This window comes from Schistosoma mansoni, chromosome 1 (assembly GCF_000237925.1).
Source record: "Schistosoma mansoni strain Puerto Rico chromosome 1, complete genome".
NCBI classification, from domain to species: domain Eukaryota; kingdom Metazoa; phylum Platyhelminthes; class Trematoda; order Strigeidida; family Schistosomatidae; genus Schistosoma; species Schistosoma mansoni.
The window spans coordinates 24,097,322-24,120,707 of NC_031495.1; the positions used below are offsets into that span (position 1 = coordinate 24,097,322).

At 37.1% G+C, this 23,386-nt stretch overlaps 1 protein-coding gene across 2 annotated transcripts in view; it reads left to right on the forward strand.

Moving 5' to 3' along the window:
* The window catches only part of Smp_006720.1 (putative synaptobrevin), a gene marked incomplete at its 5' end in the record, with an annotated part of 25,541 nt that continues 2,155 nt past the window's right edge, over positions 1-23,386 (forward strand). The window contains 4 exons of one of the 2 annotated variants that reach the window (XM_018793752.1): positions 1-37; positions 4,037-4,166; positions 4,209-4,287; positions 12,569-12,980. In XM_018793752.1, the coding sequence (XP_018648232.1) occupies positions 4,101-4,166; positions 4,209-4,287; positions 12,569-12,657 (234 nt within the window). In that variant the 3' untranslated portion in view covers positions 12,658-12,980. Of the gene's footprint in view, positions 38-4,036; positions 4,167-4,208; positions 4,288-12,568; positions 12,981-21,431; positions 21,484-23,386 lie in introns of those variants that run through there. The other variant, XM_018793751.1, reaches the window with a different exon arrangement.

Genomic DNA, 23,386 nt, shown 5'->3' on the forward strand with positions numbered 1-23,386 from the left:
TTTACCGCCTCACGTAAACATTTTATCGTCATACAAGGTCACTTGTGATTTCTTGTCATTAGTCATTCTTGTCATTACATCAGCATTTTTCTTAATCTTGACTTATAATCCTAAAAACATTGTTTATGAAATTTTTTCATATAAATTTCGTAAGATGACTCACTCATGAAACCCAAACAAATCAGAAAAGGGGAATAAAATCGAACACGGAAAAGACATATTCCTTAATATAATGCGGGAGAATGGGACGAAAATGACCCCGAAAGTTCCGTTTTTCATCGGCAGCGGGAAACTAGAACGATATATACCCTTCTAGTCGCCTTGGGGTTGAAATGTCTCTGAATTCACAACGAATTGTCTACTTCTCACCAGAATGTACGCAGAATTGTTTGCCTCTGATCTGTGTGATGAATTAAGTCGTAATATCACAAATCTGTTCCACCCCAAAATAAGCGAATAAAAAAGAGAAATAAATGAAAACCTTGGGGAAATGCTAGGGAACTTCCTTAAGTAAATCGGTGTGAATGTAGACTACAATCCACTAAGTTTCCGTCGTTTTCTTCAGTCTTGGGCATGTGCGAATTTTCCCCTAAGTTTCGCCATTATGAATGAGTGTGCTGAGTTTGTTACCTTCCCCTGTTTTATCGCAAAACTAACAAAATTGTCTACTTTCTCCCAATATTAAAACATCAAATAGTCAGCCTATCGCAAAAACAGTCAATAATCTGCTATTACTTCTACATCACTTTCCCCCTTATTTCTTTCTTTTTGGCTGCTTGGGATATGCTCTGATCTTATATTTTTTTCATTGTTTTAAGGTAATGTCCTGAATTCAAATTCCTTTTCTCGTTGGCCAGAATAGAAAATGATCTGTAGCTTTTATAAAAAAGTATAAAATAGCTGATAAGAAATTCGATATTGGATTACTATCTCCTTTTTTTTTGTTTACCTCAATTGTTTGTGCTGTTCAGGTTTACTCCCTTTTCTCTGCGATATCTCCCTGTGGAAACGTTTCTTTTTGATGCAATCTTAGCATTTTACGAAATATTTCCAAATAACATATACTACAGTCTCCAGAGAATCTACATTGCATAGTAGTTTCACAACAAGTATCAGTAAACACTGCTTTTCCTGACTCAATGATTTTTTTGTCAGCAAGACTCCTGTAAACATTGCCTTAAGAGTAATTTCGGGATTCTCCCTAAGTTGTGCAAGAATTTTGTGGATTTCTCAATGAAGTTGATTACATTTCCGCAGAATTTCTGAGAAAACAATGACAATCTCAAAATTCCTAACACATTTTGACGATTACATAATAGTATCAGCTTATTCCCGTGGAAAACCCTAGGTCAGTAGGCATTTCGATATTCTTAGTTCTATTTTCCCCAAAGTTACTTAAAGCATTTTGATGGGACTTACCCTAAATTGACGAAAGTGTCACTGAGACCGGAAATTTGAGAGCCACTATAGCCTAAACACTGGACCCTTGAGTATACCTCTACTCATTTGATAACCATTATTATATTATCGACTCATAATCAGGTCTGCAGTTTTATCCACTCATATATACCACCTTCACATGTTCGAAATACTTTTCATAACTTAAAGTTATCCGGTCTTCAATAGCTAAGCGTTGAAAGGTTACTCCATTCAAATACATAGCCATTTAATGATATGAAATGATAGTTTTAGGGACAAGCTTGTGCATTTTAATTTCTCGAGTTTTATTTGAACACATAAATATTGGTACAAAGGGGCATCAAATACAAATGCGCTACACAAATCATCCGATTTGTGTGTGGGCCATGATACTACTTGGGTGCCCAAACAAAAACAGGTAGTTTTCTTAAGAAGACACACCCAGAGTCTTCGGTCTAAAGGTCTGATCTACAAGGCAGTAGGGCAACATCAGGAGATACAGTTCAATGGTAACCGGTGACCAATAACTGGTTCATACGCCATTTATTCCCTCAGGATCCTGGAGCTCATGTGGACTGTTGGTTTGAAATCAGTGTTTTCCAACTCCCCTAGGCGGACCCTCCATGTCCACCAACCCGGTTAAATCGCTGGACATTTGCTTTTCGTCCTCTCAATTTCGTAAACAACACCCCTCCATGAGAAAGTAGTGAGTAGGACTTCCCTTGCAGTTTTTCGTATGCATTGTTTCTGAGGTTCTCGTAATTAGCTTCATCGTTGTTGCGTTAATATTCACTTTAGCAGATATAATTTCCCTTATCTCTTATACTTACTTACGCCCGTTACCCCTTACAGAGGAGCACAGGCCACCCACCAGCATTCTCCATCCAACTCTGCCCTGAGTAATCCTTTCTAGTTGTTTCTATTTGCTGTTAATCCTTTCGATGTCTGCTTCCAATTCTCGGCGCAGTGTGTTCTTTGATCTTCCTCTTTTCTGTTTCTCTTCAAGATTCCAAGTTGGCACTGGCTTCGTGATGCAGTTTGATGGTTTCCGCAGTGTACATCCAATCTACCTCCAGAGTCTTTTACTAATTTCTTCATTCGGAACCTGGTTCGTTCTCTGTCACAGTAGGTTGTTGCTGATAGTATCCAGCCAACAGAAATTCAGTATCTTGGGTAGACAATTGTCTATAAATACTTGTACCCTTTTGATGATAGTTGTGGTAGTTCTCCAAGTTTCAGCTCCTTACAATAGAACTGTCTTGACGTTCGTGTTAAAGATCCTCACTTTGATATTGGTTGACAGTTGTTTTGAGATCCATATGTTCTTCAACTGTAGAAATGCTGTCCTTGTTCTGCCAATCCTTTCCTTTTCGTCCGCATTAAATCCTCCTTGTTGATCAATGATGCTGTCCAGGTACGTGAAAGTTATCATCTCCCATATGGTTTAGATTTTTCCTTGTCCAACTTTCTGTCCTCTGGTCTCGCAATAAACTATGCTCTGACACTGATATCAGGTTTTGGTTTATTCATTCAAACAATTGATAGTCATTTTTTACGCACTTATCAACATAGATTATTCGTGGTTGGCATTTATTGCTTTGTATTTTAACCAAGGTTCCCATATTTTATCAACTAAATACGTACTTGTGAAGTATCACCTCATCATTACCACTTCACTACTCTTTTTCCCTAAACCATTTGTCATAGTTTTTCTTTATATTTATTGACTACACTTTATGTTTAAAAGTGTTTTCCATCCTCAGCAGATCAATAAGGAATAAAGATGAAGTGTTGCTGCGAAATAGCTTTCAATAGAAATCGCAATGCGTGTATTTGCAGTGATTAATGACTGCTGGCTAAATTACTGAAAATTTGTAGAGTTAACGTTGCTTGTTAAACTTGTTTTCAGCATGCCCTCACATACCCTTCAGCAATACCAGTAAATGTCTTAAATTCAGTTTCGTAAGCAGACAAGTTGCAAAATTGGTGTTTTTCACTTTGCTCTAGAGTGTGTACATTAGCAGTGAGAAGCTATGTTGTGACGTATGCTTTAAACGGTTACATCAGGTTTCCTACTAATGGACATTGTCGAGAGAATTTATAGTAACTTTAGCCAGTACCAACAGACAAAAATCCACAACTAATGAGTTGAATTTCAAAGCTTTAGTTTTATGTCAGCCCTTTGCTCGGGTATTACATGCTTCATTCTCAGTTTTTAGTTTCCACTACAGTCGACCTTATTACTTCACTCCGTATGATTTAATCCTGTTAATTTCTTTCCATTATTAATATATGAAGTGTGAATACTTAGGTCGATGCATATTTGGTTCAGGTCTTAGGCTTTTGAAGGATGAATGGTAGTGAACAGAGTTTTACCAGCAGTGGTTACAAAAAACACATTTTTTTCGGAATTCCTAGTTTAACGACAAACTCACTCATACCATAGTCTGTCCAAATCTTCTTTGCTTATATAAGCACATTTGTCTCCTGCTTGTACAGAGATTTATTCTGAAATTCAATATTACCTCAGCTTATCTTAAGGTGCTATTAATAAAGACTATATTTTAATTGAATGCAGTTATTCACTTCATTAAATCAAGTTCTCTGTTTGTTTTAGGAGCCTTGTGTTTGCGAGATTTCGCATCCCAATTGGAGTTTAACAATTCTAAGCCTTTTTAAGCATGAATAATCAATATAATTATCAAGCCGATGATCGAATTCGTCAGCAACAGGCTAAAGTTCAGGAAGTAAGATTTCTTTATATTTGTTTGCAAATTACTTTATTTCAGGTTGTTGGTATAATGAAAGACAATGTGAATCTCGTATTGGAAAGGGAAACTCGTTTAGCAGAAATTGACACTCGAGCTGGTACGTTAATCTATCCACTTTATGTCTTTTGCACATCTAATCTCTTTCCATATAGTTCTCTCGTTTTCATGAAAGGTTTTTGGATTTGTAAATTGTACTTTTGAGCATACCTCATTTATTAAATCTCCTAAAGTATTTAGGAGATTGAAATAGATTAATATTCATATGATCATTAATTAACATTAATTTCCATACAGAATTTATTTATTATCATCAATGTCAAACCACATAAATGTCAAAATAAGCTCCAAAGATGTAATATGTCTTTACTCTTCATTTGAAAACTAGTTAAATAAGTGTACAATGTTTATTTATTTATTTATTTACACACATAAATATTGGTACAAAGGGGCACCAAATACATATGCGCCACACAAACCATCCGATTAGTGTGTGGGCTATAATACTGCCCGGATGCCAAAACAAAAACAGGTGGTTTCCTTAGGGGGCCACACTCGGAGCATCGTGAGGAGATGCAGTCCCATGGTAACCGGTGACCGACAATTGGTTCATACGCCATTTATTCCCTCAGGATCCTGGAGCACATGTAGACTGTTAGTTTGAAATCAGTGTTTTCCAACTCCCCTAGGCAGACCCTCCATGTCCACCAACCCGGTTAAATCGCTGGACATTCGCTTTTCGTCCTCTCAATTTCGTAAACAACACTCGTCACGAGAAGGCATTGAGTAGGACTTCCCTGACAGAGGCTATATACACGTGGCCATGTGAAAGCATTTGGAGAGGGAGAGCTGACTTTCCCCACTCTCGGCCGTACCAGGGCGTTTGGACGCAAGTGTTCTAACTAAACGTAGTTTAAATTTACGAGAATTCGTGTTATTTATTTCTCTAATCTTTGCATTTCACTGTTGGAGTTTGAATTATCTTTCTAGCCAACCAGTCCGTGATAATCAACATAGAGCCTGACATCACCCACAAAATTTCCTAAAGAATGCGGTTGAATATCATCTTTGGAACACGTTTCAGCAGTAGCAAAAAGAATGCATTAGACAAACTAAATACTTTCATTCATCCGGACACTGAAAAGGTATCAAAGATTACGAAATATCTAAGCTTAAGTCAGTGGTTATGGATAACTTCGGACACTCATTTTACTAAAATGACTTAATTGTTGTATGAAGCAAACAAAGAAGGCTGGATGATTTTTGAAATTTTGACAATCAAGGAATTAGTAACCAACTGATGTATTAACATACACTCATTCCCTCAACGAGGGTTAAAATGATAAGCAACTAACACTTGAAGAACAACAAAAATAAGTCTTCAGGTTAGGGTAACACAATTACTGATAACGACCAATCATATCCTATGTTTACAGAATAATTTGTTAATCATCCATGATTAAACTCTCGTGTCTCACTTTTTAAAGTTTTTAATGACAATTTCGTCTAGAGAGGTAACGCAAGATAGAATCGACAAGCCAAGAATCCAGCATCATTGAAACAAACATAAATAATTTACTCATAAATAAATATGCGTTTTTATGAGTTCACCTAAGTGAAAAGTAAGGTAGTAATTCAGTGATGATACTAGATGATTATCGTAGTATATTAAAAACAGTTAGATTTGGCTCATAATGGTATGTTCGCCGCGAGACCTAAATTTGTCGCGTGAGTTCGTCGATAGATAAAGTTGACGGATCTGAACGAGATAGATATCTGATACTTACTGAAATGATGTTAGTCAGTTGTGAAAGTCTCTTCTAAACTGTACTGAATTATTGTAAATCTACCTCATTTATTTATTACCAAAATTTCCGTAAATCTAACAGAAAATAGTCGAACAAGTTTTAGAGTTACTGCTACCAATTTTCTTAACATGCTGCTTATTATCTTTTTCGTAAATCTTAGTCATGTACGTAGTCAATTGTTTTCTCAAATTTGTTGTTTTTCACGTTCTACCGAATTCGGGATTGGAAAAGATTGGTTAAAATGAATATAACTTCATGGAATGGTATATAACCTTAAGTGTTTTAATTTCTCTTATTACGACCCAGCTATTTCGATTGCTTAGTATTCTTGGACACCAATTCACTCGACAAGTTCCCATATCAGAACACGGTTGAACAGGAAAGAATATATATATACCTAATAACAAGGGTAAATGGAAGCAAGAAGCACAATAAGAAAAAACGTTAGTATATTTATAGTTTTTACACAGGAAAATTCTAGAGTGTTTTCCAAGCACCGGCTAGCGCTGATTGGATAAGAATTAGCCAATCAGCGTGCACCAACACGATCGTTCATGGAACATGCTTTAAGCCAATCTGTTTCCCACTAATACCTCTCCTTTGAGTAGATTCGTAGGATCTGGTGCTAGGGTACAACTGCGACCGAGTGACTGGCCTGTGCTTTCGATTTGTCTATCGTTTAGGTAATAAGGAAGTTATATCACTCTTTGCTTGAACAAAAACGGACCTGTCTGTTCCGGACGTTTTGATTTCAAAGGTGTCTAGTAGAGCGTCAATAGGTATCCGATGTCGAGTCTCTTTGCTGGCTATCGAAGTTGCTTTCAATCGGCTAGCATGACGTACCCAAGCCTGAACCTAAACAAATATCTTTAGCAAATTCTGTAATAAATTATGTTTAACTCTAGGGTTAATGATAATCTTATTTTAGGTTTGTCCTTCAATGGCCATTTCTAATAATCTAACCGTTTGTCAGTGATTAGATCACATAGTTCAGATAATGTTTTTAATTTTATATATACATAGTAATGTCTCATTACATTCTTAGCCATAAAAACTAAATGTTGGTAATGAGAATTTGGCTAATGACTTACATATTTTTTTCTCTTTACAACGCTGTATTATTTGTTAGTAATAGTAGTTATTAGCCGAATAAGCGTTCACGATGAGTCATTTCCACCCTCTGAGCCAGTACTACAATTTTTGTTGAAACACTAATAAAATCAATCAAGGTGATCTTCAGTAGTTCAGATTTATGTTTAATGTTTTTTGGAAGAACATAAAATAGCCTACAAGATAGTTGTTTGTATAGGTTTAAGCGATGTCTTTCGTAATATCATTCCATCTAAGCCGCAGTTGGACGTATTTTCTGACCCGGTTATTGTTCTATATATTGTTCCTCATAAAAAAACTCATTTTATCACTGTCGGTTTATTATGTTGCCAATCCCTCCGTAGTATATAAGTTTTTGTGCTTCAACTATGTTAAGTTTCTACAAACTAGGTTGTTATTTATCTACTTTAATTCCTGGTTGTATTTATTTATATTTATTTATTTGAACAAATAAATATTGGTACAAAGGGGCACCAAATACATATGCGCCTTACAAATCATCCGATTTATGTGTGGGTTATAGTACTGCCCGGATGCCCAAACAAAAACAGTTGGTTCCCTTAGGGAGCCACACCCAGAGTCTTCGGTCTAAAGGTCTGATCTACAAGGCAGTAGGGCGACATCTGGAGATGCAGTCCCATGGTAACCGGTGACCGACAATTGGTTCATACGCCATTTATTCCCTCAGGATCCTGGAGCTCATGTGGACTGTTGGTTTGAAATCAGTGTTTTCCAACTCCCCTAGGCGGACCCTCCATGTCCACCAACCCGGTTAAATCGCTGGACATTCGCTTTTCGTCCTCTCAATTTCGTAAACAACACTCGTCACGAGAAGGCATTGAGTAGGACTTCCCTGACAATGTCTGTATACACGTGTCCATGTGAGAGCATTTGGAGAGGGCGAACTGTTTCTCCCTACCTTCGGCCGTACCAAGGCATTTGGTAGCAATAATGCCCAAATTTTCCTAGTAACACTTTATATTTCCCAGGTTTTGTTTTATTTATTTCTTCTCATAGGGGATTTCCGGGGATTGTGGGATTTTCACAGTTTAAATCACGAGCTGATCTTAGCTAGACCACCATTGCAAATCTGGAATCTGTGTCTAGTGTAAGACAGTTATCCACCTCAGGCAATGTATAAGGGTTTTACATTATCATGATTTGATTGAAGTTCGAAATTAACAACATTGGATGTCGGTTCAGTGATCTAGAGGTTTAGCGTTTGCGGGCGAGACCGTAGGTCCTGCGTTCGCTTTTTGGATACGAGGTCGTGGATCCACGTAGCTGGGGAGTCCCATACTAAGACGAAACGCCCGTTCAATTATTTCGAGATTTCGATGGTGATCTAGCTTAGACCAGTCAGTTTGTGATCTAAATTACGAGAATAATCCATGTATGTTATTTTCACTGCTAGCCACGTAGCTTCAAGTTAAAAGTACGATGTCTTTTATGAACTTAAGTGCATGAACGACTTGTATTTCATTGAAACTGATATATCCCTTATACTTCCCTGTTATAATTTGGAGAACTAAAGTGATACTTAATAGAACAAAAGTAATTTCATGATCCAATTCCTATTTATACTAGGATATGTCGTTCATTAATATATACCTTGGAACACCTAATAAATAGCGCTGGCCCAAACAAGTACAGATTTATCTGCTCAAATTTCACTAATACTATTTGTGTGAAGGAGAGTTTTATGACATTGCTACACATACCAGAATACGTGGAGCAAACCCCTGACCTTTGACTTGTTGATTAATCAATTATTTCTTTAGCCAATTGTTTCCCTATTCATTATATTTTTTAATCATTTAGTCCTCTAGTACGTGATCTGTCTCTATGATATTTGTTCACTTTAGTGTGAGGATAAATGGATATTGCTAGTTCAATTTGTCTTATAATACTTGAATGAAATTGGTGAGATATCGTTTTTTATTGTATGTAAACTGTGTTGTATCTTACCGAAGACTATATTCTGGTCACCTTCTGCACAGTAATTTAATAAATGTCGTATATTTTTCTTCGAAACATCTCATTCCTACATTGTCTTTTTAACTGAACTCATATGTATTCACTTAGTTTTTTTTCACGATTCCTTGTAGTTGGACATGTACTGTAGTTTTGTCTCTTGATTGTACTGTATGCTTAATTAGTATTCTTTTTCTTTTTTTAATACAAACTAATTTCCCTATACTTGAAAGGATTAGTTTTAATTTTACACTTAATAATCGGCTGTTGATGTTCTTCCCATATATTATATCATTGTTTATTATTTATTTACATAGTCTGTTGACGTAGATTAACTGGAAAAGTTTGTAGATGTATTAAGCAGTGAAGTTTAACCGAGTGCAAGAAAGAAACAAAACAGTAGTTGCACCTTATTCGTAACATTATCATTATATACATAACTCTCATTTTCTCCACTTCATACGCAATCAATTAGCAGGGGAAATGTTCACTTATTTGTCTCCTCAAGGCATGTTGCAATTAGTCTCAAAACTTTGAATTTCAATGCATCTTTAACGGTATACTATTACTTAACCTTTTCCTCATATTGCTTAAAATTAAAAACTGAAACTGTGAGTATGGAAAGATTATGCAAACTCGAATTAAATTCTACGTGTAAATATTGTTATTTTGAAATCCAGTAAATTGATTATTTCTTGATGTAGCCTATGAATTGTGACTCGTGATCATATGATGAATATATTTTATACTCAAAAAATGTATTCTGTACTCATTAAGTACCTACTACTTTATGAGAATCAGGAGTAGTCTCTTGTTTCGCTGAAGACCCGTTGTCTATGGCACTTCTACTCTTGACGGTAAATTACTCTTAAATGTAACTTATTTCTTCAAAAAGTTTGACAAATGCTATAGAAAAAAAAACGAATACTCTCTGAACCTACTTTTAGCTACTTCATAAGTAGTTTATGAAAACTTTCTAATTATTTCTAAGTATTTTATAAAATTGGAAGTTGTTTAAATCTAAATTTTTCATTTTCTGAATCAATAGAATACATGGTTCTTCAAAGTTTCTGTACTTCGTACCAGTTGGTAATAACGTTAATCTCTGAATGTGAAGTTCTTTTTTAAAATTTGCCTATACGATTTGATTAATGATCTTAAAAGTGTATTCAGAAATAAAATGATTGAGACCTATATTTTCTTTGTAAGCTTGTTCACTTTTAAGATATATTTCAAATTAATTTCCAGTTAATATTAAAGCCTGTACCTATCACCAACTAGTAAAAAATGTCTAATGTCAATTGGTATAGTTTATTAATACCTTTTCTGTATGTATGTAGATTTTAAAAGGTATTTTATGTAGACAGAATTATGTTGAACCTCTTATGGTAACCACAGTTTCCCATAAAGCGACATTTTTTCCCTTTAAGTTAAACATATGTAACCCTTCCATTGGAATCCCGCAAAAAATATTTGTCGTATGTTCATTTCCATGTTAGTAAGCAATACATTTTGATCAAAATACTTGGAAATTACTTCAGCCATTGTTTTTTTTCGTAACAATGTATCCAGTTTGTGTACAGACATCTAGTGGACAATTTGAAAATCATGGGTTAGTTCAGTAGCATATTACTGTTCAACCTCAACGGATCACCTCCATATACGTAATTCATAAAAGAAATTAGCTGTGAACTAGTATCAACTCCTATGCTTATATCATAACTGGTTGTCGAAGTATATTAATCACTGATTCCTGTACGGTCATTAAACTAAATGCTCAATTTTAATGAGGGTTAATTATAATGTCCTTAAATATCTTCACTCTGAGAAGTCCCTTAGAGTTTTCAGCATTAATTTTCTAAGGAAAGTCAACAAAGATGATGCACAAATTAAGTTTGTAATTTTCAACTGATTGACTTTGAACGTCTTGTATCAGAAAGAAATTTACAGTGTAACGTTACTCTACTTGGTCGCTTCAATGTATTTTAGGATTGGTAAACTAAGCTTTGATCAGTGCTTGAAACAGTTTTGGCTAGTATCGAGAAGTCACTTCATGTCTCAACCGCGTTAAATTCCATGAACACTGTTATTTTTAGTTGTTAACGGTGCAGTCAAATAATCTGTTTGAAAATAGATGCTTTCTTGTACGTACGTATGTTCGGAATCACTAACATTTACTCAACAGCAGTCATGTTATGGCAACTAAATTCTAGTATCCCATGGCACATTTTAAATGACAACCTAGTTTAATTATTAGACCATTCACGCTATTATGTATTGATCAGTACTGCTTATCTCATTTATTCACGAAATAGCATAAAGCGTTCATCCAATATACAGAACTCTCATTTTAAAAATATTTTTAGTTATTTGTAATATCCAAACTCATTTATTCGTCAGTATGAATTGTAGAGATTGTTAAATTTCATTGAAATTATGAGCGGATCAATGTTAGGCCCTGGGCTCGAGTCCAGTGCGCGGTATTGTGGATGTGCACTACTGATAAGTCCCATACTAAGACTAAACAGCCATCCAGTGCTTCCAGGTTTTCAATGGTGGTCTCACATTAATCGGTTTATGATTTCATTCATTTATATTTTGTAAGTCGTGTTTTTTTAGCGTCACAGAACAGTTACCGAAAATCAAAGAGCTCTCTGTGTAATGACTCACTTCACTGAATGATGATATAGTTGGCTAGTCAAACATCGACCAGATGATAAGCAAACGCTATTGACCAAGTTTATATTCCCTTTCCTAAGGAGCGAAATACTCCACTGGTTGAAAATGTGACCTTTTTGTGAAGGGGAAAATATGTTTGTTTATGAATAAGTTTACATATATGCTCTACTCGGTTTAATCAATAAAGCTTTCCTCTAACTGGATGTCCTCTCACCCAAATAACCGGTTGGGGTTGTGTGTATGAAGTTTATGTATCAGCGTCATAATCGGATACCCCGTAACACAATAGTGACTTTCTCCAGGCTTAGGGTCGTATTATAATGCATCTTACTGTCAAACTATTGAATTTCGATTCCATGCTTCCTGTTTATCTACCTCAAGGTGTTTGTAACCCTTTGATAAACCGAGCTAAGAACTTAAACAGGTGCATACCGATAAGTTTCTTAAATTTAGAAAACACAAACTTCTGGATCCTAACATAGTCAAATAACAATAATGCTTTCAAAATAAAAAATGAATATCTCAGTGTGAATGACAAAAATTAGTATTTCATTCAAAGTTCTAATTAAGAATAAAATAATTGTTTCGGTGTCATTAATGTCTGTGTCATGTATTTTTGCACTAAAAAACTTGATTCGTTATTTGGCTATAATAAATAAATTGCGTCGATAAGCCACTCTACCTGATAACTTGTTTGTAAATTTCTTACTAAAAAGGATGTATCCTATCATAATCTTGTTCTTTGTAAAATACACCGATTTCTAGGTAAAATAATTATTATTTTGATTTGACTTCTGACCATTCTTTTAGATGAATTACAAGTTCAATCCAAACAGTTTCAGGCAGTTGCTGGTCGTGTACGAAGAAAATACTTTTGGCAAAATATGAAGGTAAATTGATAGGGAGAAGAAAACCCAAAAGTTGTGTTAACCATAAGTTAATTGTCTGCTGAAGCTTTCTAATTTTTTACCATTTTAATAGAATGTTCCAAACCGAAATGTATCATTAGATTATAAACATTTTCTATTTGTCTCGAAAAAAAGTAGTCACTCAATTACAACGTAGAACTCCGTACGTACGTACATCAGTTCGAGTTGCCATACCACATTAGCACAGAGATCCAGTTGTCGACTCAAATGCCATAATGGTAAAAGAAGTAAGAATGTAAGCAGTAATCGGAAAGATTAGAGTTTGAAGATGTTATTCAAGGAGTATAATCCAGTGAAATAAATTTGGGAAGAGAAGAAAGATAGAGACATGAAGAATTCAGAAGATTAGAATTTGGTAGAACACAAAGAGTGTATGCACCTTCGCCATTGCAAACGGTTTTGAGCCATGTCATTCAAGGTCTCTAACCATCGATTGCTATCATCTCGCGGATCCCAGCCAGGTAGTATACACCTACCAACATGGCTCAATCCACTTGTCAGTGATTTCATGGATTTGTGCCACGTTTTGGTCTGGCTGCCCCTAGCTTTCTTCCAACCTATTCCTACACCATGAAACATTGCACGTCGGGGCAGTCGGTGGTTGGGCATACGTAACACGTGTCCCAGCCATCTCAACTGACGAAGTTTCGCTACTTCACCAATCGACTTGCCATTCTTACCTAATACCCTTTTCCTAACAACCGCATTACTTACCCGGTGGTCCCAGTATATACGAGCAATGCTTCGAAGACACCTATGATCGAATACTAGTAGCCTACGACTATCCTCTACTCTTACCGCCCATGTTTCACTGTCATAAAGTAGGATGGAACTAACTGCTGCGCAGTAAACCCGTCCTTTGGTTGCTAGACAGATATCTCGCCTACGCCTTAAATAACGCAATTTGGCGAAAGCTAGACGAGCCTTCTGTATCCGTGCTGAGATTTCGTCACACACCAGACCTCTGGGGCTGATGAGACTCCCAAGCTAAGTGAAGCGGTCAACACTCTCAACTACTTCACTCCCTATCATTAGTTCAGGTATCGATGCAACCCAATCCTGAAGTAACATTCTGCACTTCGAGGGAGAGAATCGCATACCGAACACGCCTGCATTGTTGCTTATAGTGGTCAGAAGACTCTGCATTTTGTCAGCGTCTTCACCAAATAGAACTATGTCGTCGGCGTATTCTAAGTCAACAAGTGAGTCTCCCGGTAAAAGTTCAACTCCTGGAGATTTAGATGATGAAAGTGTTATCTCTAAAAGCATGTCAACGACAAAGTTAAACAAGAATGGGGAGAGTGGACAATCCTGACGAACACCATTTGAGGTAATCAATTCTGATAACGGTTCGCCATAAGCTCTAACTCGACCAGTTGTGTTCGAGTGGAGAGCCTTTATGAGGTTAATGTACTTCTTTGGTACTCCTTTCAGTGACAAACACTGCCATAGAACCTCACGATCAACAAAGTCAAATGCCGCTTTAAGGTCGAGAAATACTACGATTGTGAGTCGTCTGAATGTGTGTCTATGTTCTAGGACACGACGTAGTGTGAATATCTGGTCTACATATATATGGCTGAGATCCAGTGTTTCTCCCTAACCTTATGGTTTACCGTAGTAGCAGATATCACTGCTGTTTCAACAGTTTTTTGGATGTCATTCCACGCTGCCTCGGGGTGGGCACAACTTACATGGCTGCCTAACTGTTTTTCTAGTTTTTCCTGAAATATATTCTTAGCTTGGCTATCATTAAGTAGAACCCTAAGAGGTTTCCTTGCAGTGTCTTTCCTACGTCCACTAAGACGCAGACAGATACGTGCTCGCACTAAAGCATGATCTGAATCTACACATGTGCTCCAGAATGAGCGACAGTCTTCTATCGAGCCCCCCCCATCGGTGGCTGATAGCGATGTGATCTAGTTGGGTCCAACGTTGGGACGAATTCGTGGGTCGCCATGTCAAAAGATGTTTTTCCTTGTGTTTAAAGTTGGTATTTGCAAGAAACAGGCGGTTATCTGAGCATAGCTGCAACAGACGGTCGCCGTTATCTGTTCTTTTAGCCATGACACCATAAGATCCACCTAGGTGTCTTTCCCTTTCGCTTAGTTTATGCGCTTAAGCATTGATGTCATCAGTCGCTATGACTACATCAGAGCGCCTGACTTTTAGAAGCAGGTCAGAACACTTTCTGTAAAGCTCGTCTTTTACCTCACCTGAGCTGCAGTCAGTGGGAGAGTAGGCAGAGAAGACGAAGAAGCAACGACAAGTGTCCCTCTCTTTCCGAGTCCTTACGATTCTATTTAATCGGAAAGCGTACAATTGATTGTCTACTGGGATCCAGTCTTAGAGAGCTAGTTCTTCCCTAGAACTAAATGCTATACCTACGGCAGCGAGGCCACGGGAAGCAGCATCAGGGCTTCCAGATACACGAAGTGTCGATCAAGTTGGTTCGTTATTATGAAATGGTGAGGTCAAATAAATGACGCTACTCGGATCCTGTATGCGCGTTTCGAAGACGCAGCACACATCTATGGTGTAGGATTCTAAAGTCCTAGCTAAGGAAGCCTGTTGTCCTATTTGGCACAATGTTCGGACGTTAAAAGCTCCTTCATGTAGTTTAGAGCGTGCTTTCAGGAGACCAGGAATAACGTTTCGTGTACTCGGATCGTTTGCCCTAGCGGTGCGAGGTGATAAAAGAACATGAGGAGGGTTATTCGTGAAGATAAGAGAGTTATTAGGAGGTGTATGAAGGATTTGAATGTGACCAACTTGATCTCGTGTGTTGTTACGGGTATGAGAGCTAATATCACTTCCCGGCTGGCCACACCGTGTAAGGGTATTTCTTGAGGGACCTGAAAAGGAAGTTGGATTAATATTGGTCTTAACGACCTGGGAGCGTGACCGCAGAGTTCAAGGGACAACTGCTTGAGGCCGGTCACGCACGAACTTTATGTGGGAGGTTTTTAACGTGTTAGCTCCGTTCTTCAAAGGGCTTTACCGCTGTATACGGAAATCCGTGAGGTAAGGTGAGGCGTGACATTTTTAGGGGTGACCTTTTCTAACCCCTTCCTTCCTTATGAGAGGGCAGCATCGCTGCAGATGCTGGTTTTCCTAGGGAAACACCTGCTGCCACACCCCTCTACAGTCAGCAGTACGACTTCGCCCTCAGACCTTGAGTTGCTGCTTCTAGTCATACCGTTCTCCTATCGACCTGCCTGACATGGTAGAACCTACAGGAACATATGTTCTGGCCAGTATAGCTCGGTTGGGTCATCACGACAGGCATACCCGACCACCACGTCAAGGTAGCAGCTACGGTCGAGCGAAAAAAGTATTAGATATTCTAGTTCCGTACTGTCTAACAAAAGTATTCTAGGCTACAGTTACTACACGATTAGGTACTACCATTGCCAGAAAAACGAGATCGTAAAAGTAGATATGATGCATCGACTGGGTACCTGGACACAAAGAATTCGACTGGTAAGGTTATCGAACTCTGTTCCAAATAAGTATCGGATATTCGCCTTAATGTTCATAACAAGCTATTAGTGTTTAAACGTTTTATGGCTGCTGGTTATCACAGATCTACTTTTTTAAAGGGTACGTCATTGCCTTATGCACAAATGGTTTCATTAAAAGTCTGCAAAGGCTATCATTTTTTTGGGAAGTAACCAATTCAGTTTTAACACCCCGCTATTATCTTAACCTTCACGTAATGTATAACATTTGGGAATAAGAAATTTAAATGACTCGCTTTTCAAATATATCCTTACGGACTTCAATAATTTTATTTTAAACATGATTTCTGTTATCACCTTATACATTTGCACGATTCTATGTGGACTTCGTTTATGCTCTTTCTCATCTTAATTTCAGTCTTTAGCTCTGTAGCCTGTATCTGTTGAATCTCCGATTCATCTAAAAAGTTTACAATTAGTTTCTTTCTGAAGGTAGTATTTCATTGGTGTAATCGACGTTCTTATTCTTTAGTCATATGTATCGTTGAAACTTTTCACTGATTCCGAAAATACCTCGGAAATTTACTGATATCTTGAAACCCCCATAAAAAGTAAATCAGGTAAACTGATCACACACAACCACTTCACCCGCATTATTTCAAATCATGAGTCAAATTCTGTTGGGCTATTTAGTCTGACCATTCCTTCTCAAATTTTCATCGATAGCATTGTGAAAACATCTCCAAATAAAGTATGCGGTAATGGTTTAGTTTTGTTAACAAAGTATGTAGATGACAACTTCTTACTGTGCAATGTTTTGTAGCCCATATCAATCGTATTTTATTAGCTGACAATAACCGTCTATGAATATGAAGTATACTCTGTTATATCAAAATGCTTCTAAATAGAAGGGATGAAGCTGTGTCTGTTCTTATTCTCAAGAATAAACTATGATAAATAGTTGTTAATGGATTGTTGTTATGAGTTAATGCATTTGAGTAGCTGTATGGACAGGTAATGTAGCAGAAGGCTTTGGTCTACGTTTATCGAAAAAATGAGCATCTCATATCAACTTGAATCCTCCTTGATGTTGTTCCGAAGTCAGTTTGAACATAAATCATCGGGTACATAACACTGCCTTACAAGTAGATTCGCTCTGTGACTATGAAGCCTATTCTTTCTAGACTGAAAGTGTTCAAAAAAATCTGTTCCCAATTATCAGTTTTTTTAAGTAATAATCTTGATCAGTGACAAAATTTTTAGTAATCATGAAATTCACCAACTAGTTTTCGTCAAAAATAAATATCATTATTCTGTCGGCGATATCATCATGAAGTCATTTAATTCATGACGTTCTAGCGGCTTGAAGATCAACCAAATGCTCTGGTAGGGCCAAGAGTGGGGAGAGTCAGTTCGCTCTCTCCAAATGCTCTCACATGGACACGTGTATACAGCTATTGTCAGGAAAGTCCTGCTCACGTCGGGGTGTTGTTTACGAAATTGAGAGGACGAAAAGCGAATGTCCAGCGATTTAACCGGGTTGGTGGACATGGAGGGTCCGCCTAGGGGAGTTGGAAAACCCTGATTCCAAACCAATAGTCCACATGAGCTCCAGGATCCTGAGGGAATAAATGGCGTATGAACCAATCGTTGGTCACCGGTTACTATGGGACTGCATCTCCTGACGTTGCTCCACTGCCTTTTGGATCAGACCTTTAGACCGAAGACTCTGGGTGTGGCTCCCTAAGGAAACCAACTGTTTTTGTTTGGGCATCCGGGCAGTACTATAACCCACACATAAATCGGATGATTTGTGTGACGCATATGTATTTGGTGCCCCTTTGTACCAATATCTATATGTTCAAATGAATAAATAAGTCTGATGATTCTGGGAATGGAGTGAAGAGACGAGCATACGGCAAGTCTATCAATACAGTATCTTAAAATGAAGGTTAGATGTATTTGTTTTAAAATCTGTTGTATTTTCGTAACTAATTGGTCAGAGTTGTGGAGATCATGCTACTCAGTCGTTTGAGATATTATCAAATACAACCGAAAATCATCAGTGGTTATCATGTTGAAGTTGCTTTTGTGTTTAAAACAAAGTGTAAGGACTACCCTTTTTAGGGAAAGAAATCAATCTCAATTGCCTACGCACATAGATTGTAGTCTTTTTGTTCCTTTTAATTACTTTATCATCTCTTTTTCATTTGTCCTTAAATCTGCAACTTCTTTTTTGTGTTAGGCACACTTTAATAATATCATAATTTTGATATTTCATGAGTATCATAAGTAAAGTAACCAAGGACTGACTTAATAATTTCAAATAAACTGAGAATTGAGTACAATATTAGTAATCAAATAATAGTGTATTTGTAATATCTCAATGAGTACAAATTTAGATTTCTAACGTTTCACAACTGTTTAAGTAGCTTCTGCAGAGTATATTTAAATTAGCTTGCAAAACATCAGTTATTCTAGTTTCTACTCATTAGAATATCACAAATCAATCCTTATTCGATTATTGTATAGGTGTTATTCGGTAAATTTTTGAGCCATGATTTCAATTCGGAAATTGCTGCGTCACTAACACCTCAGTCAGTTTATACTTATGCTTGATTTGTCTGTTTCAGATAGGGTTTTTATGTGATCTTTAAACAAGCAATTAACGCATTATTTCAGACTGAAACTTTTTCATCAGATAAAAAGGCTGATTAGTTAATTCGATAAATATATCGTTTGATTGTCTTACTTAAGGGTTCTTGTGGAAATATAAAGCTACTAATTACTAGATCACAGCAAATACACACCTCTGTCCTTGGTTCTGTTTCACCATAGTGTCATGAACTTACATGTCACCTTATATTGATTTGAGTAATTACTTTTCAATTGTGAGTTCGAAAGCCTATATCATAGATTCTTTCAGACGAGAAATTATTATCCCTTAAGCAATGAGCAAACCTCTTAGTCCGCTACACGAACCCTTACGTGCTCACTGACTCACTAATTTTTAAATGTAAGCTTAAGTTACTGCATTTGTGAATAATATACGATTCTGTTTATTTAGTTATAAGTAAGTATGTTGTACAGTTTGACATATTTCCTTCAACAAACCGATGTTTTGTACGTTTGCGTTTCTTAGAGTTATCATTTTATTTTTGTTTTTGACGATTATTGATCATAAATATCGTCACTGAACCAATAAACAGAGAGCGTTACAGTGTAAAATTTTGCGATGATTGGTTTATTATGTAGAATGTTTTAATTGATTTATGTGTTTGTCTATAAGTTGCGTATGTATCTGCTATTCTAATTTACTTTTCATGTTAGTATGCTTAAATAAACTATTTAGTTTATTTAGGCGCCAGATTCATAGCTTTTTCCTAATTTAGTAAAAGCAGACCGTACATGTTGATTGAATCATGTTAAACCGTAAAATGTCTAGTTACATAGAAACTTGGTTATTTCTGTTTGTGGATAAAAATTAGTTGGACTGTTCGGTTTTTAGGTTTATGTGGTGTAAACTAATGTTTTCTTCATATGTATTAAAATGTTCTCTTTACTGAAAATAATTTCCTGCTAGATTAGCCTCATAGGACATCTTAATGCGTAATGGAGTCGTCGAAACTAATTTTATGAATTATGGTGGATTCTCCCCTACTGGGGAGATCTTAGTTTGTTGGAATCAATTTTAAGCATACTTTCTTTTCAACCGAACGGATTCGGTATTGAATAAAATGTTCCTTTTTTATTTAAAAATAAAACATATATACTTCAATAGAATGCTGTAACTCAATTAATTCTGTTTCTACTTCGTATTCCCTTACAAGTAATAATCAGTATATCATAATAACTTAAGCAGTACAACAAATACGGCTAACAGAAAAATTGCTTAAGTGCAATTAAAATCACTTATTTTGAATTCATCGGGCTCGGCAAAAATCTTTCCAACGGTAAGTGTGCGTGACTGGCCAAAAGACGGCTAGATTTCTAAGGAATGAGACATATATATATATATATACTATATGAGTAGGTATACTTCTTAATTCAGTTAGTCGGCTGTACCAGTTTGTTTCTTATCTCAGTATCAGACACTGCACATCACAACTTTCTTCTAGGTTGTAGATTTTAGCCAATTATATAACCATAGAAATTGCTCCTTATCTAGTATCAGTTACAAAACTATTTTGTATGCTATAAAAAATATCTTGTCTCAAAAATTAACATCAATCGTAAGTTCCCCAACTAACAAGATGTTATCATATATTACAAGCTGTACGTAATTTCAAAAGTATTCACCGAAGCATTAAGAACTTGTTTATGATTCATAATTCCCTGCCACAGTACATACGTAATAATAAGAACTGATAACTTAGAAAATATGTGTAAATCCTATTTCTACTACTATTTTCATGCTCATGGATGGATAAACTAAAATGTAGATTATTATCAGAAGGGGTTTTGTGGATATTGTAGTAATTTTAATAGTTGAGATCATGAATCAATTGAAGCTAGACCACCATGAAAAACCTGAAAGCACTGAACGGTCGTTTCGTCCTATTGCGGGACTCCTCGGCAGTGCGCACCCACAATCCCACCTCGTGAGATTCGAACCCAGGACCTACCAGTCTCGCGCCAGAGCGCTTAACCACTAGACCACTGAGCCGGCATCCGATGGTGTTAATGTCTAACTTCAACCAATCCACGATGTTGAGCACCACTAGTGTCTGGTTCTCCTATGGGGCGGGATTGAGCTGTACTGTTTGGGTTGTCACGTGAAAGTCTGGATGGTGTCTGGTTCTCCTGAAAACCAGTGCAAATTTACCCTGGCCCACAAGGGTATATTATATAACTGTGAAATGTGGCCACTTTTAGACCGTTTAAAAAATCTACTTTCATTTGCATTTCGCTAGAGAAAAATAATTATTTTTGCAATAGAAAATAAAAGTGGTTAAAGTGTACGATCTTTAACACTGATGTTATTGTATAAATAAGTTCAAAAACCACCCTTCTAACATTATGTAAGAGAATTCCACCATTTAAAAACGGAAGACAGTACATTGCCTTACGAAATGTCGACTAGTCTTTAAAACCTCTCGAACTTGTGAAATTCACTGTAATATGATTAAAAACGTAAAATTCTATTATCTAACCTGTTTCTAAACTTTCTTATAAATTAGTCCTCTTGCACTGCAGTTTTAAACTTAAAAAATACAACTTCCATAGATATTTTGGTCAACAATGAAATTTTGCAGAAACATTTCCTGTTTTATTTTATTGTAGATGTGGTTTGTTATGGGAGGATTAGCTGTTGTAATTGTTGTGGTTATTATTGGTGAGTTAGATATGTGCTCTTTCAATAGGTCAATCAATTTTTGTGACTAGGTATGTAATATTTCAATGTGAGGATCTCAGACTATTTGTAAATTGGAAAATAGGCTAATTTGAAAAACTCTACAAGTGTCATAACTCAGCCTGTAGCCCTTTTAGGGCTACTGACGGTCCCGAACCCGAGTAAAAAAAAGGAGGGTTGGGCGTGGAGTCGGCAGCCCGACCCCGTAGAAAACACCCTTGCTAAAACAAACGCTAACCAGAATAAACAATTTAAACCACTTATACTGTCCTCTCACTTGAACGAAGAATTATGACGCCTCATGATAAAAGCAGAGATTCTTCGGAAGTCAAAAGGCCGATGCCCCTTCTAACAACCAGGACAACAGCCTTTGTAGGTACATGGAACGTCCGGACAATGTGGGAAACCGGGAGGATCAACCAAATAGCAACGGAAATGAGGATATACATCTTGGCGCTCCTCGGAATAAGTGAAACACATTGGACCCAAGCTGGACAGCAATGACTAGATACGAGAGAGATGCTGCTGTACTCCGGTAACGCAGCGGAAAATGCTCCACACACTCACGGAGTTGCTCTGATGCTGTCAGAGAAGCACGAAATGCACTTGTAGGGTGGGAATCTCACGGGTCTAGAATCATCAAAGCATCATTCAAAACGAAGAAGGAAATCACAATGAATATTATCCAGTGTTATGCACACTCCAATGATATCAACGACAACAATGAAGATCAGTTCTACGAGAGGCTGCAATCAATCATAGCGAAGTACCCAGGAAAGGATCTGACAATTCTGATGGGAAATCCAAAAGTCATAGTCGGAATGAACAACACTGGATATGAACATATTATGGGACGACATGGACTAGGAAAGAGAAACGAAAATGGGGAGACATTTTCAAACCTATATGCATTCAATAAAATGGTTATAGGCGCACAATATTTCCACACAAACGCATACACAAAGCTACATGGGTCTCACCAGTTCACACTACGTAGAACCAGATCATATTTGCATCAACAAAAAATTCCGAAGGACAATGGAAGATGTGAGAACCAGGAGAGGAGCTGACATAGCTTCAGATCACCGCCAACTAGTTGTGGTCAAGATGAAACTGAAGCTAAAGAAACACTGGGCAACTGGAGAAACAGTATTACAAAGGTTCAATACAGCCCTCCTTCAACATACTGACAAACTCAACGAATTCAAGATAACTCTCAACAACAGGTTCCAAGCCTTACAGGATCTACAGAAAGAAGAAACGACGATAAAGTGAAGGTATCAAAGAAGCATTAACTTCAACGTGTCACGAGCTGCTGAACCGCAACAGGCATCATCATAAGGAATGGATCTCTATGGACACCGTGGACAAGATTCAAGAAAGGAAGAACGAGAAGACAGCAATTAACAACAGTCGAACAAGAATAGAGCACGTCAGGGTACAAGATGAATACACAGAAGCAAACAAGCAGGTGAAGAAGAGCATTAGATCTGAAAAGAAGAAATACGTGGAAAACCTAACAACGACGGTGGAAAAATCTGCAAGGTAAGGAAATATGAAACAACCATATGACTCGAGGAAGAAACTGGCAGGGAGATATAGTAAATCAGAGAGACCCGTCATAGACAAAGAAGGGAAGACAATCACAGAGGTTCAGGAACAGAGGGAAAGATAGGTAGAACACTTCGAGGAACTGTTGAATGAACCGGCCCCATTGAATCCACCGGACATCGAGGGAGCACACACAAACCTTCCTATAGCTGTCACTCCACCAACGACCGAAGAAGTCAGGATGACCATCAGACAAATTAACAACGGGAAAGCAACAGAACCTGACAACATACTAGCTGAAGCACTGAAGTCCGACATATAAGTAACTGCAAAC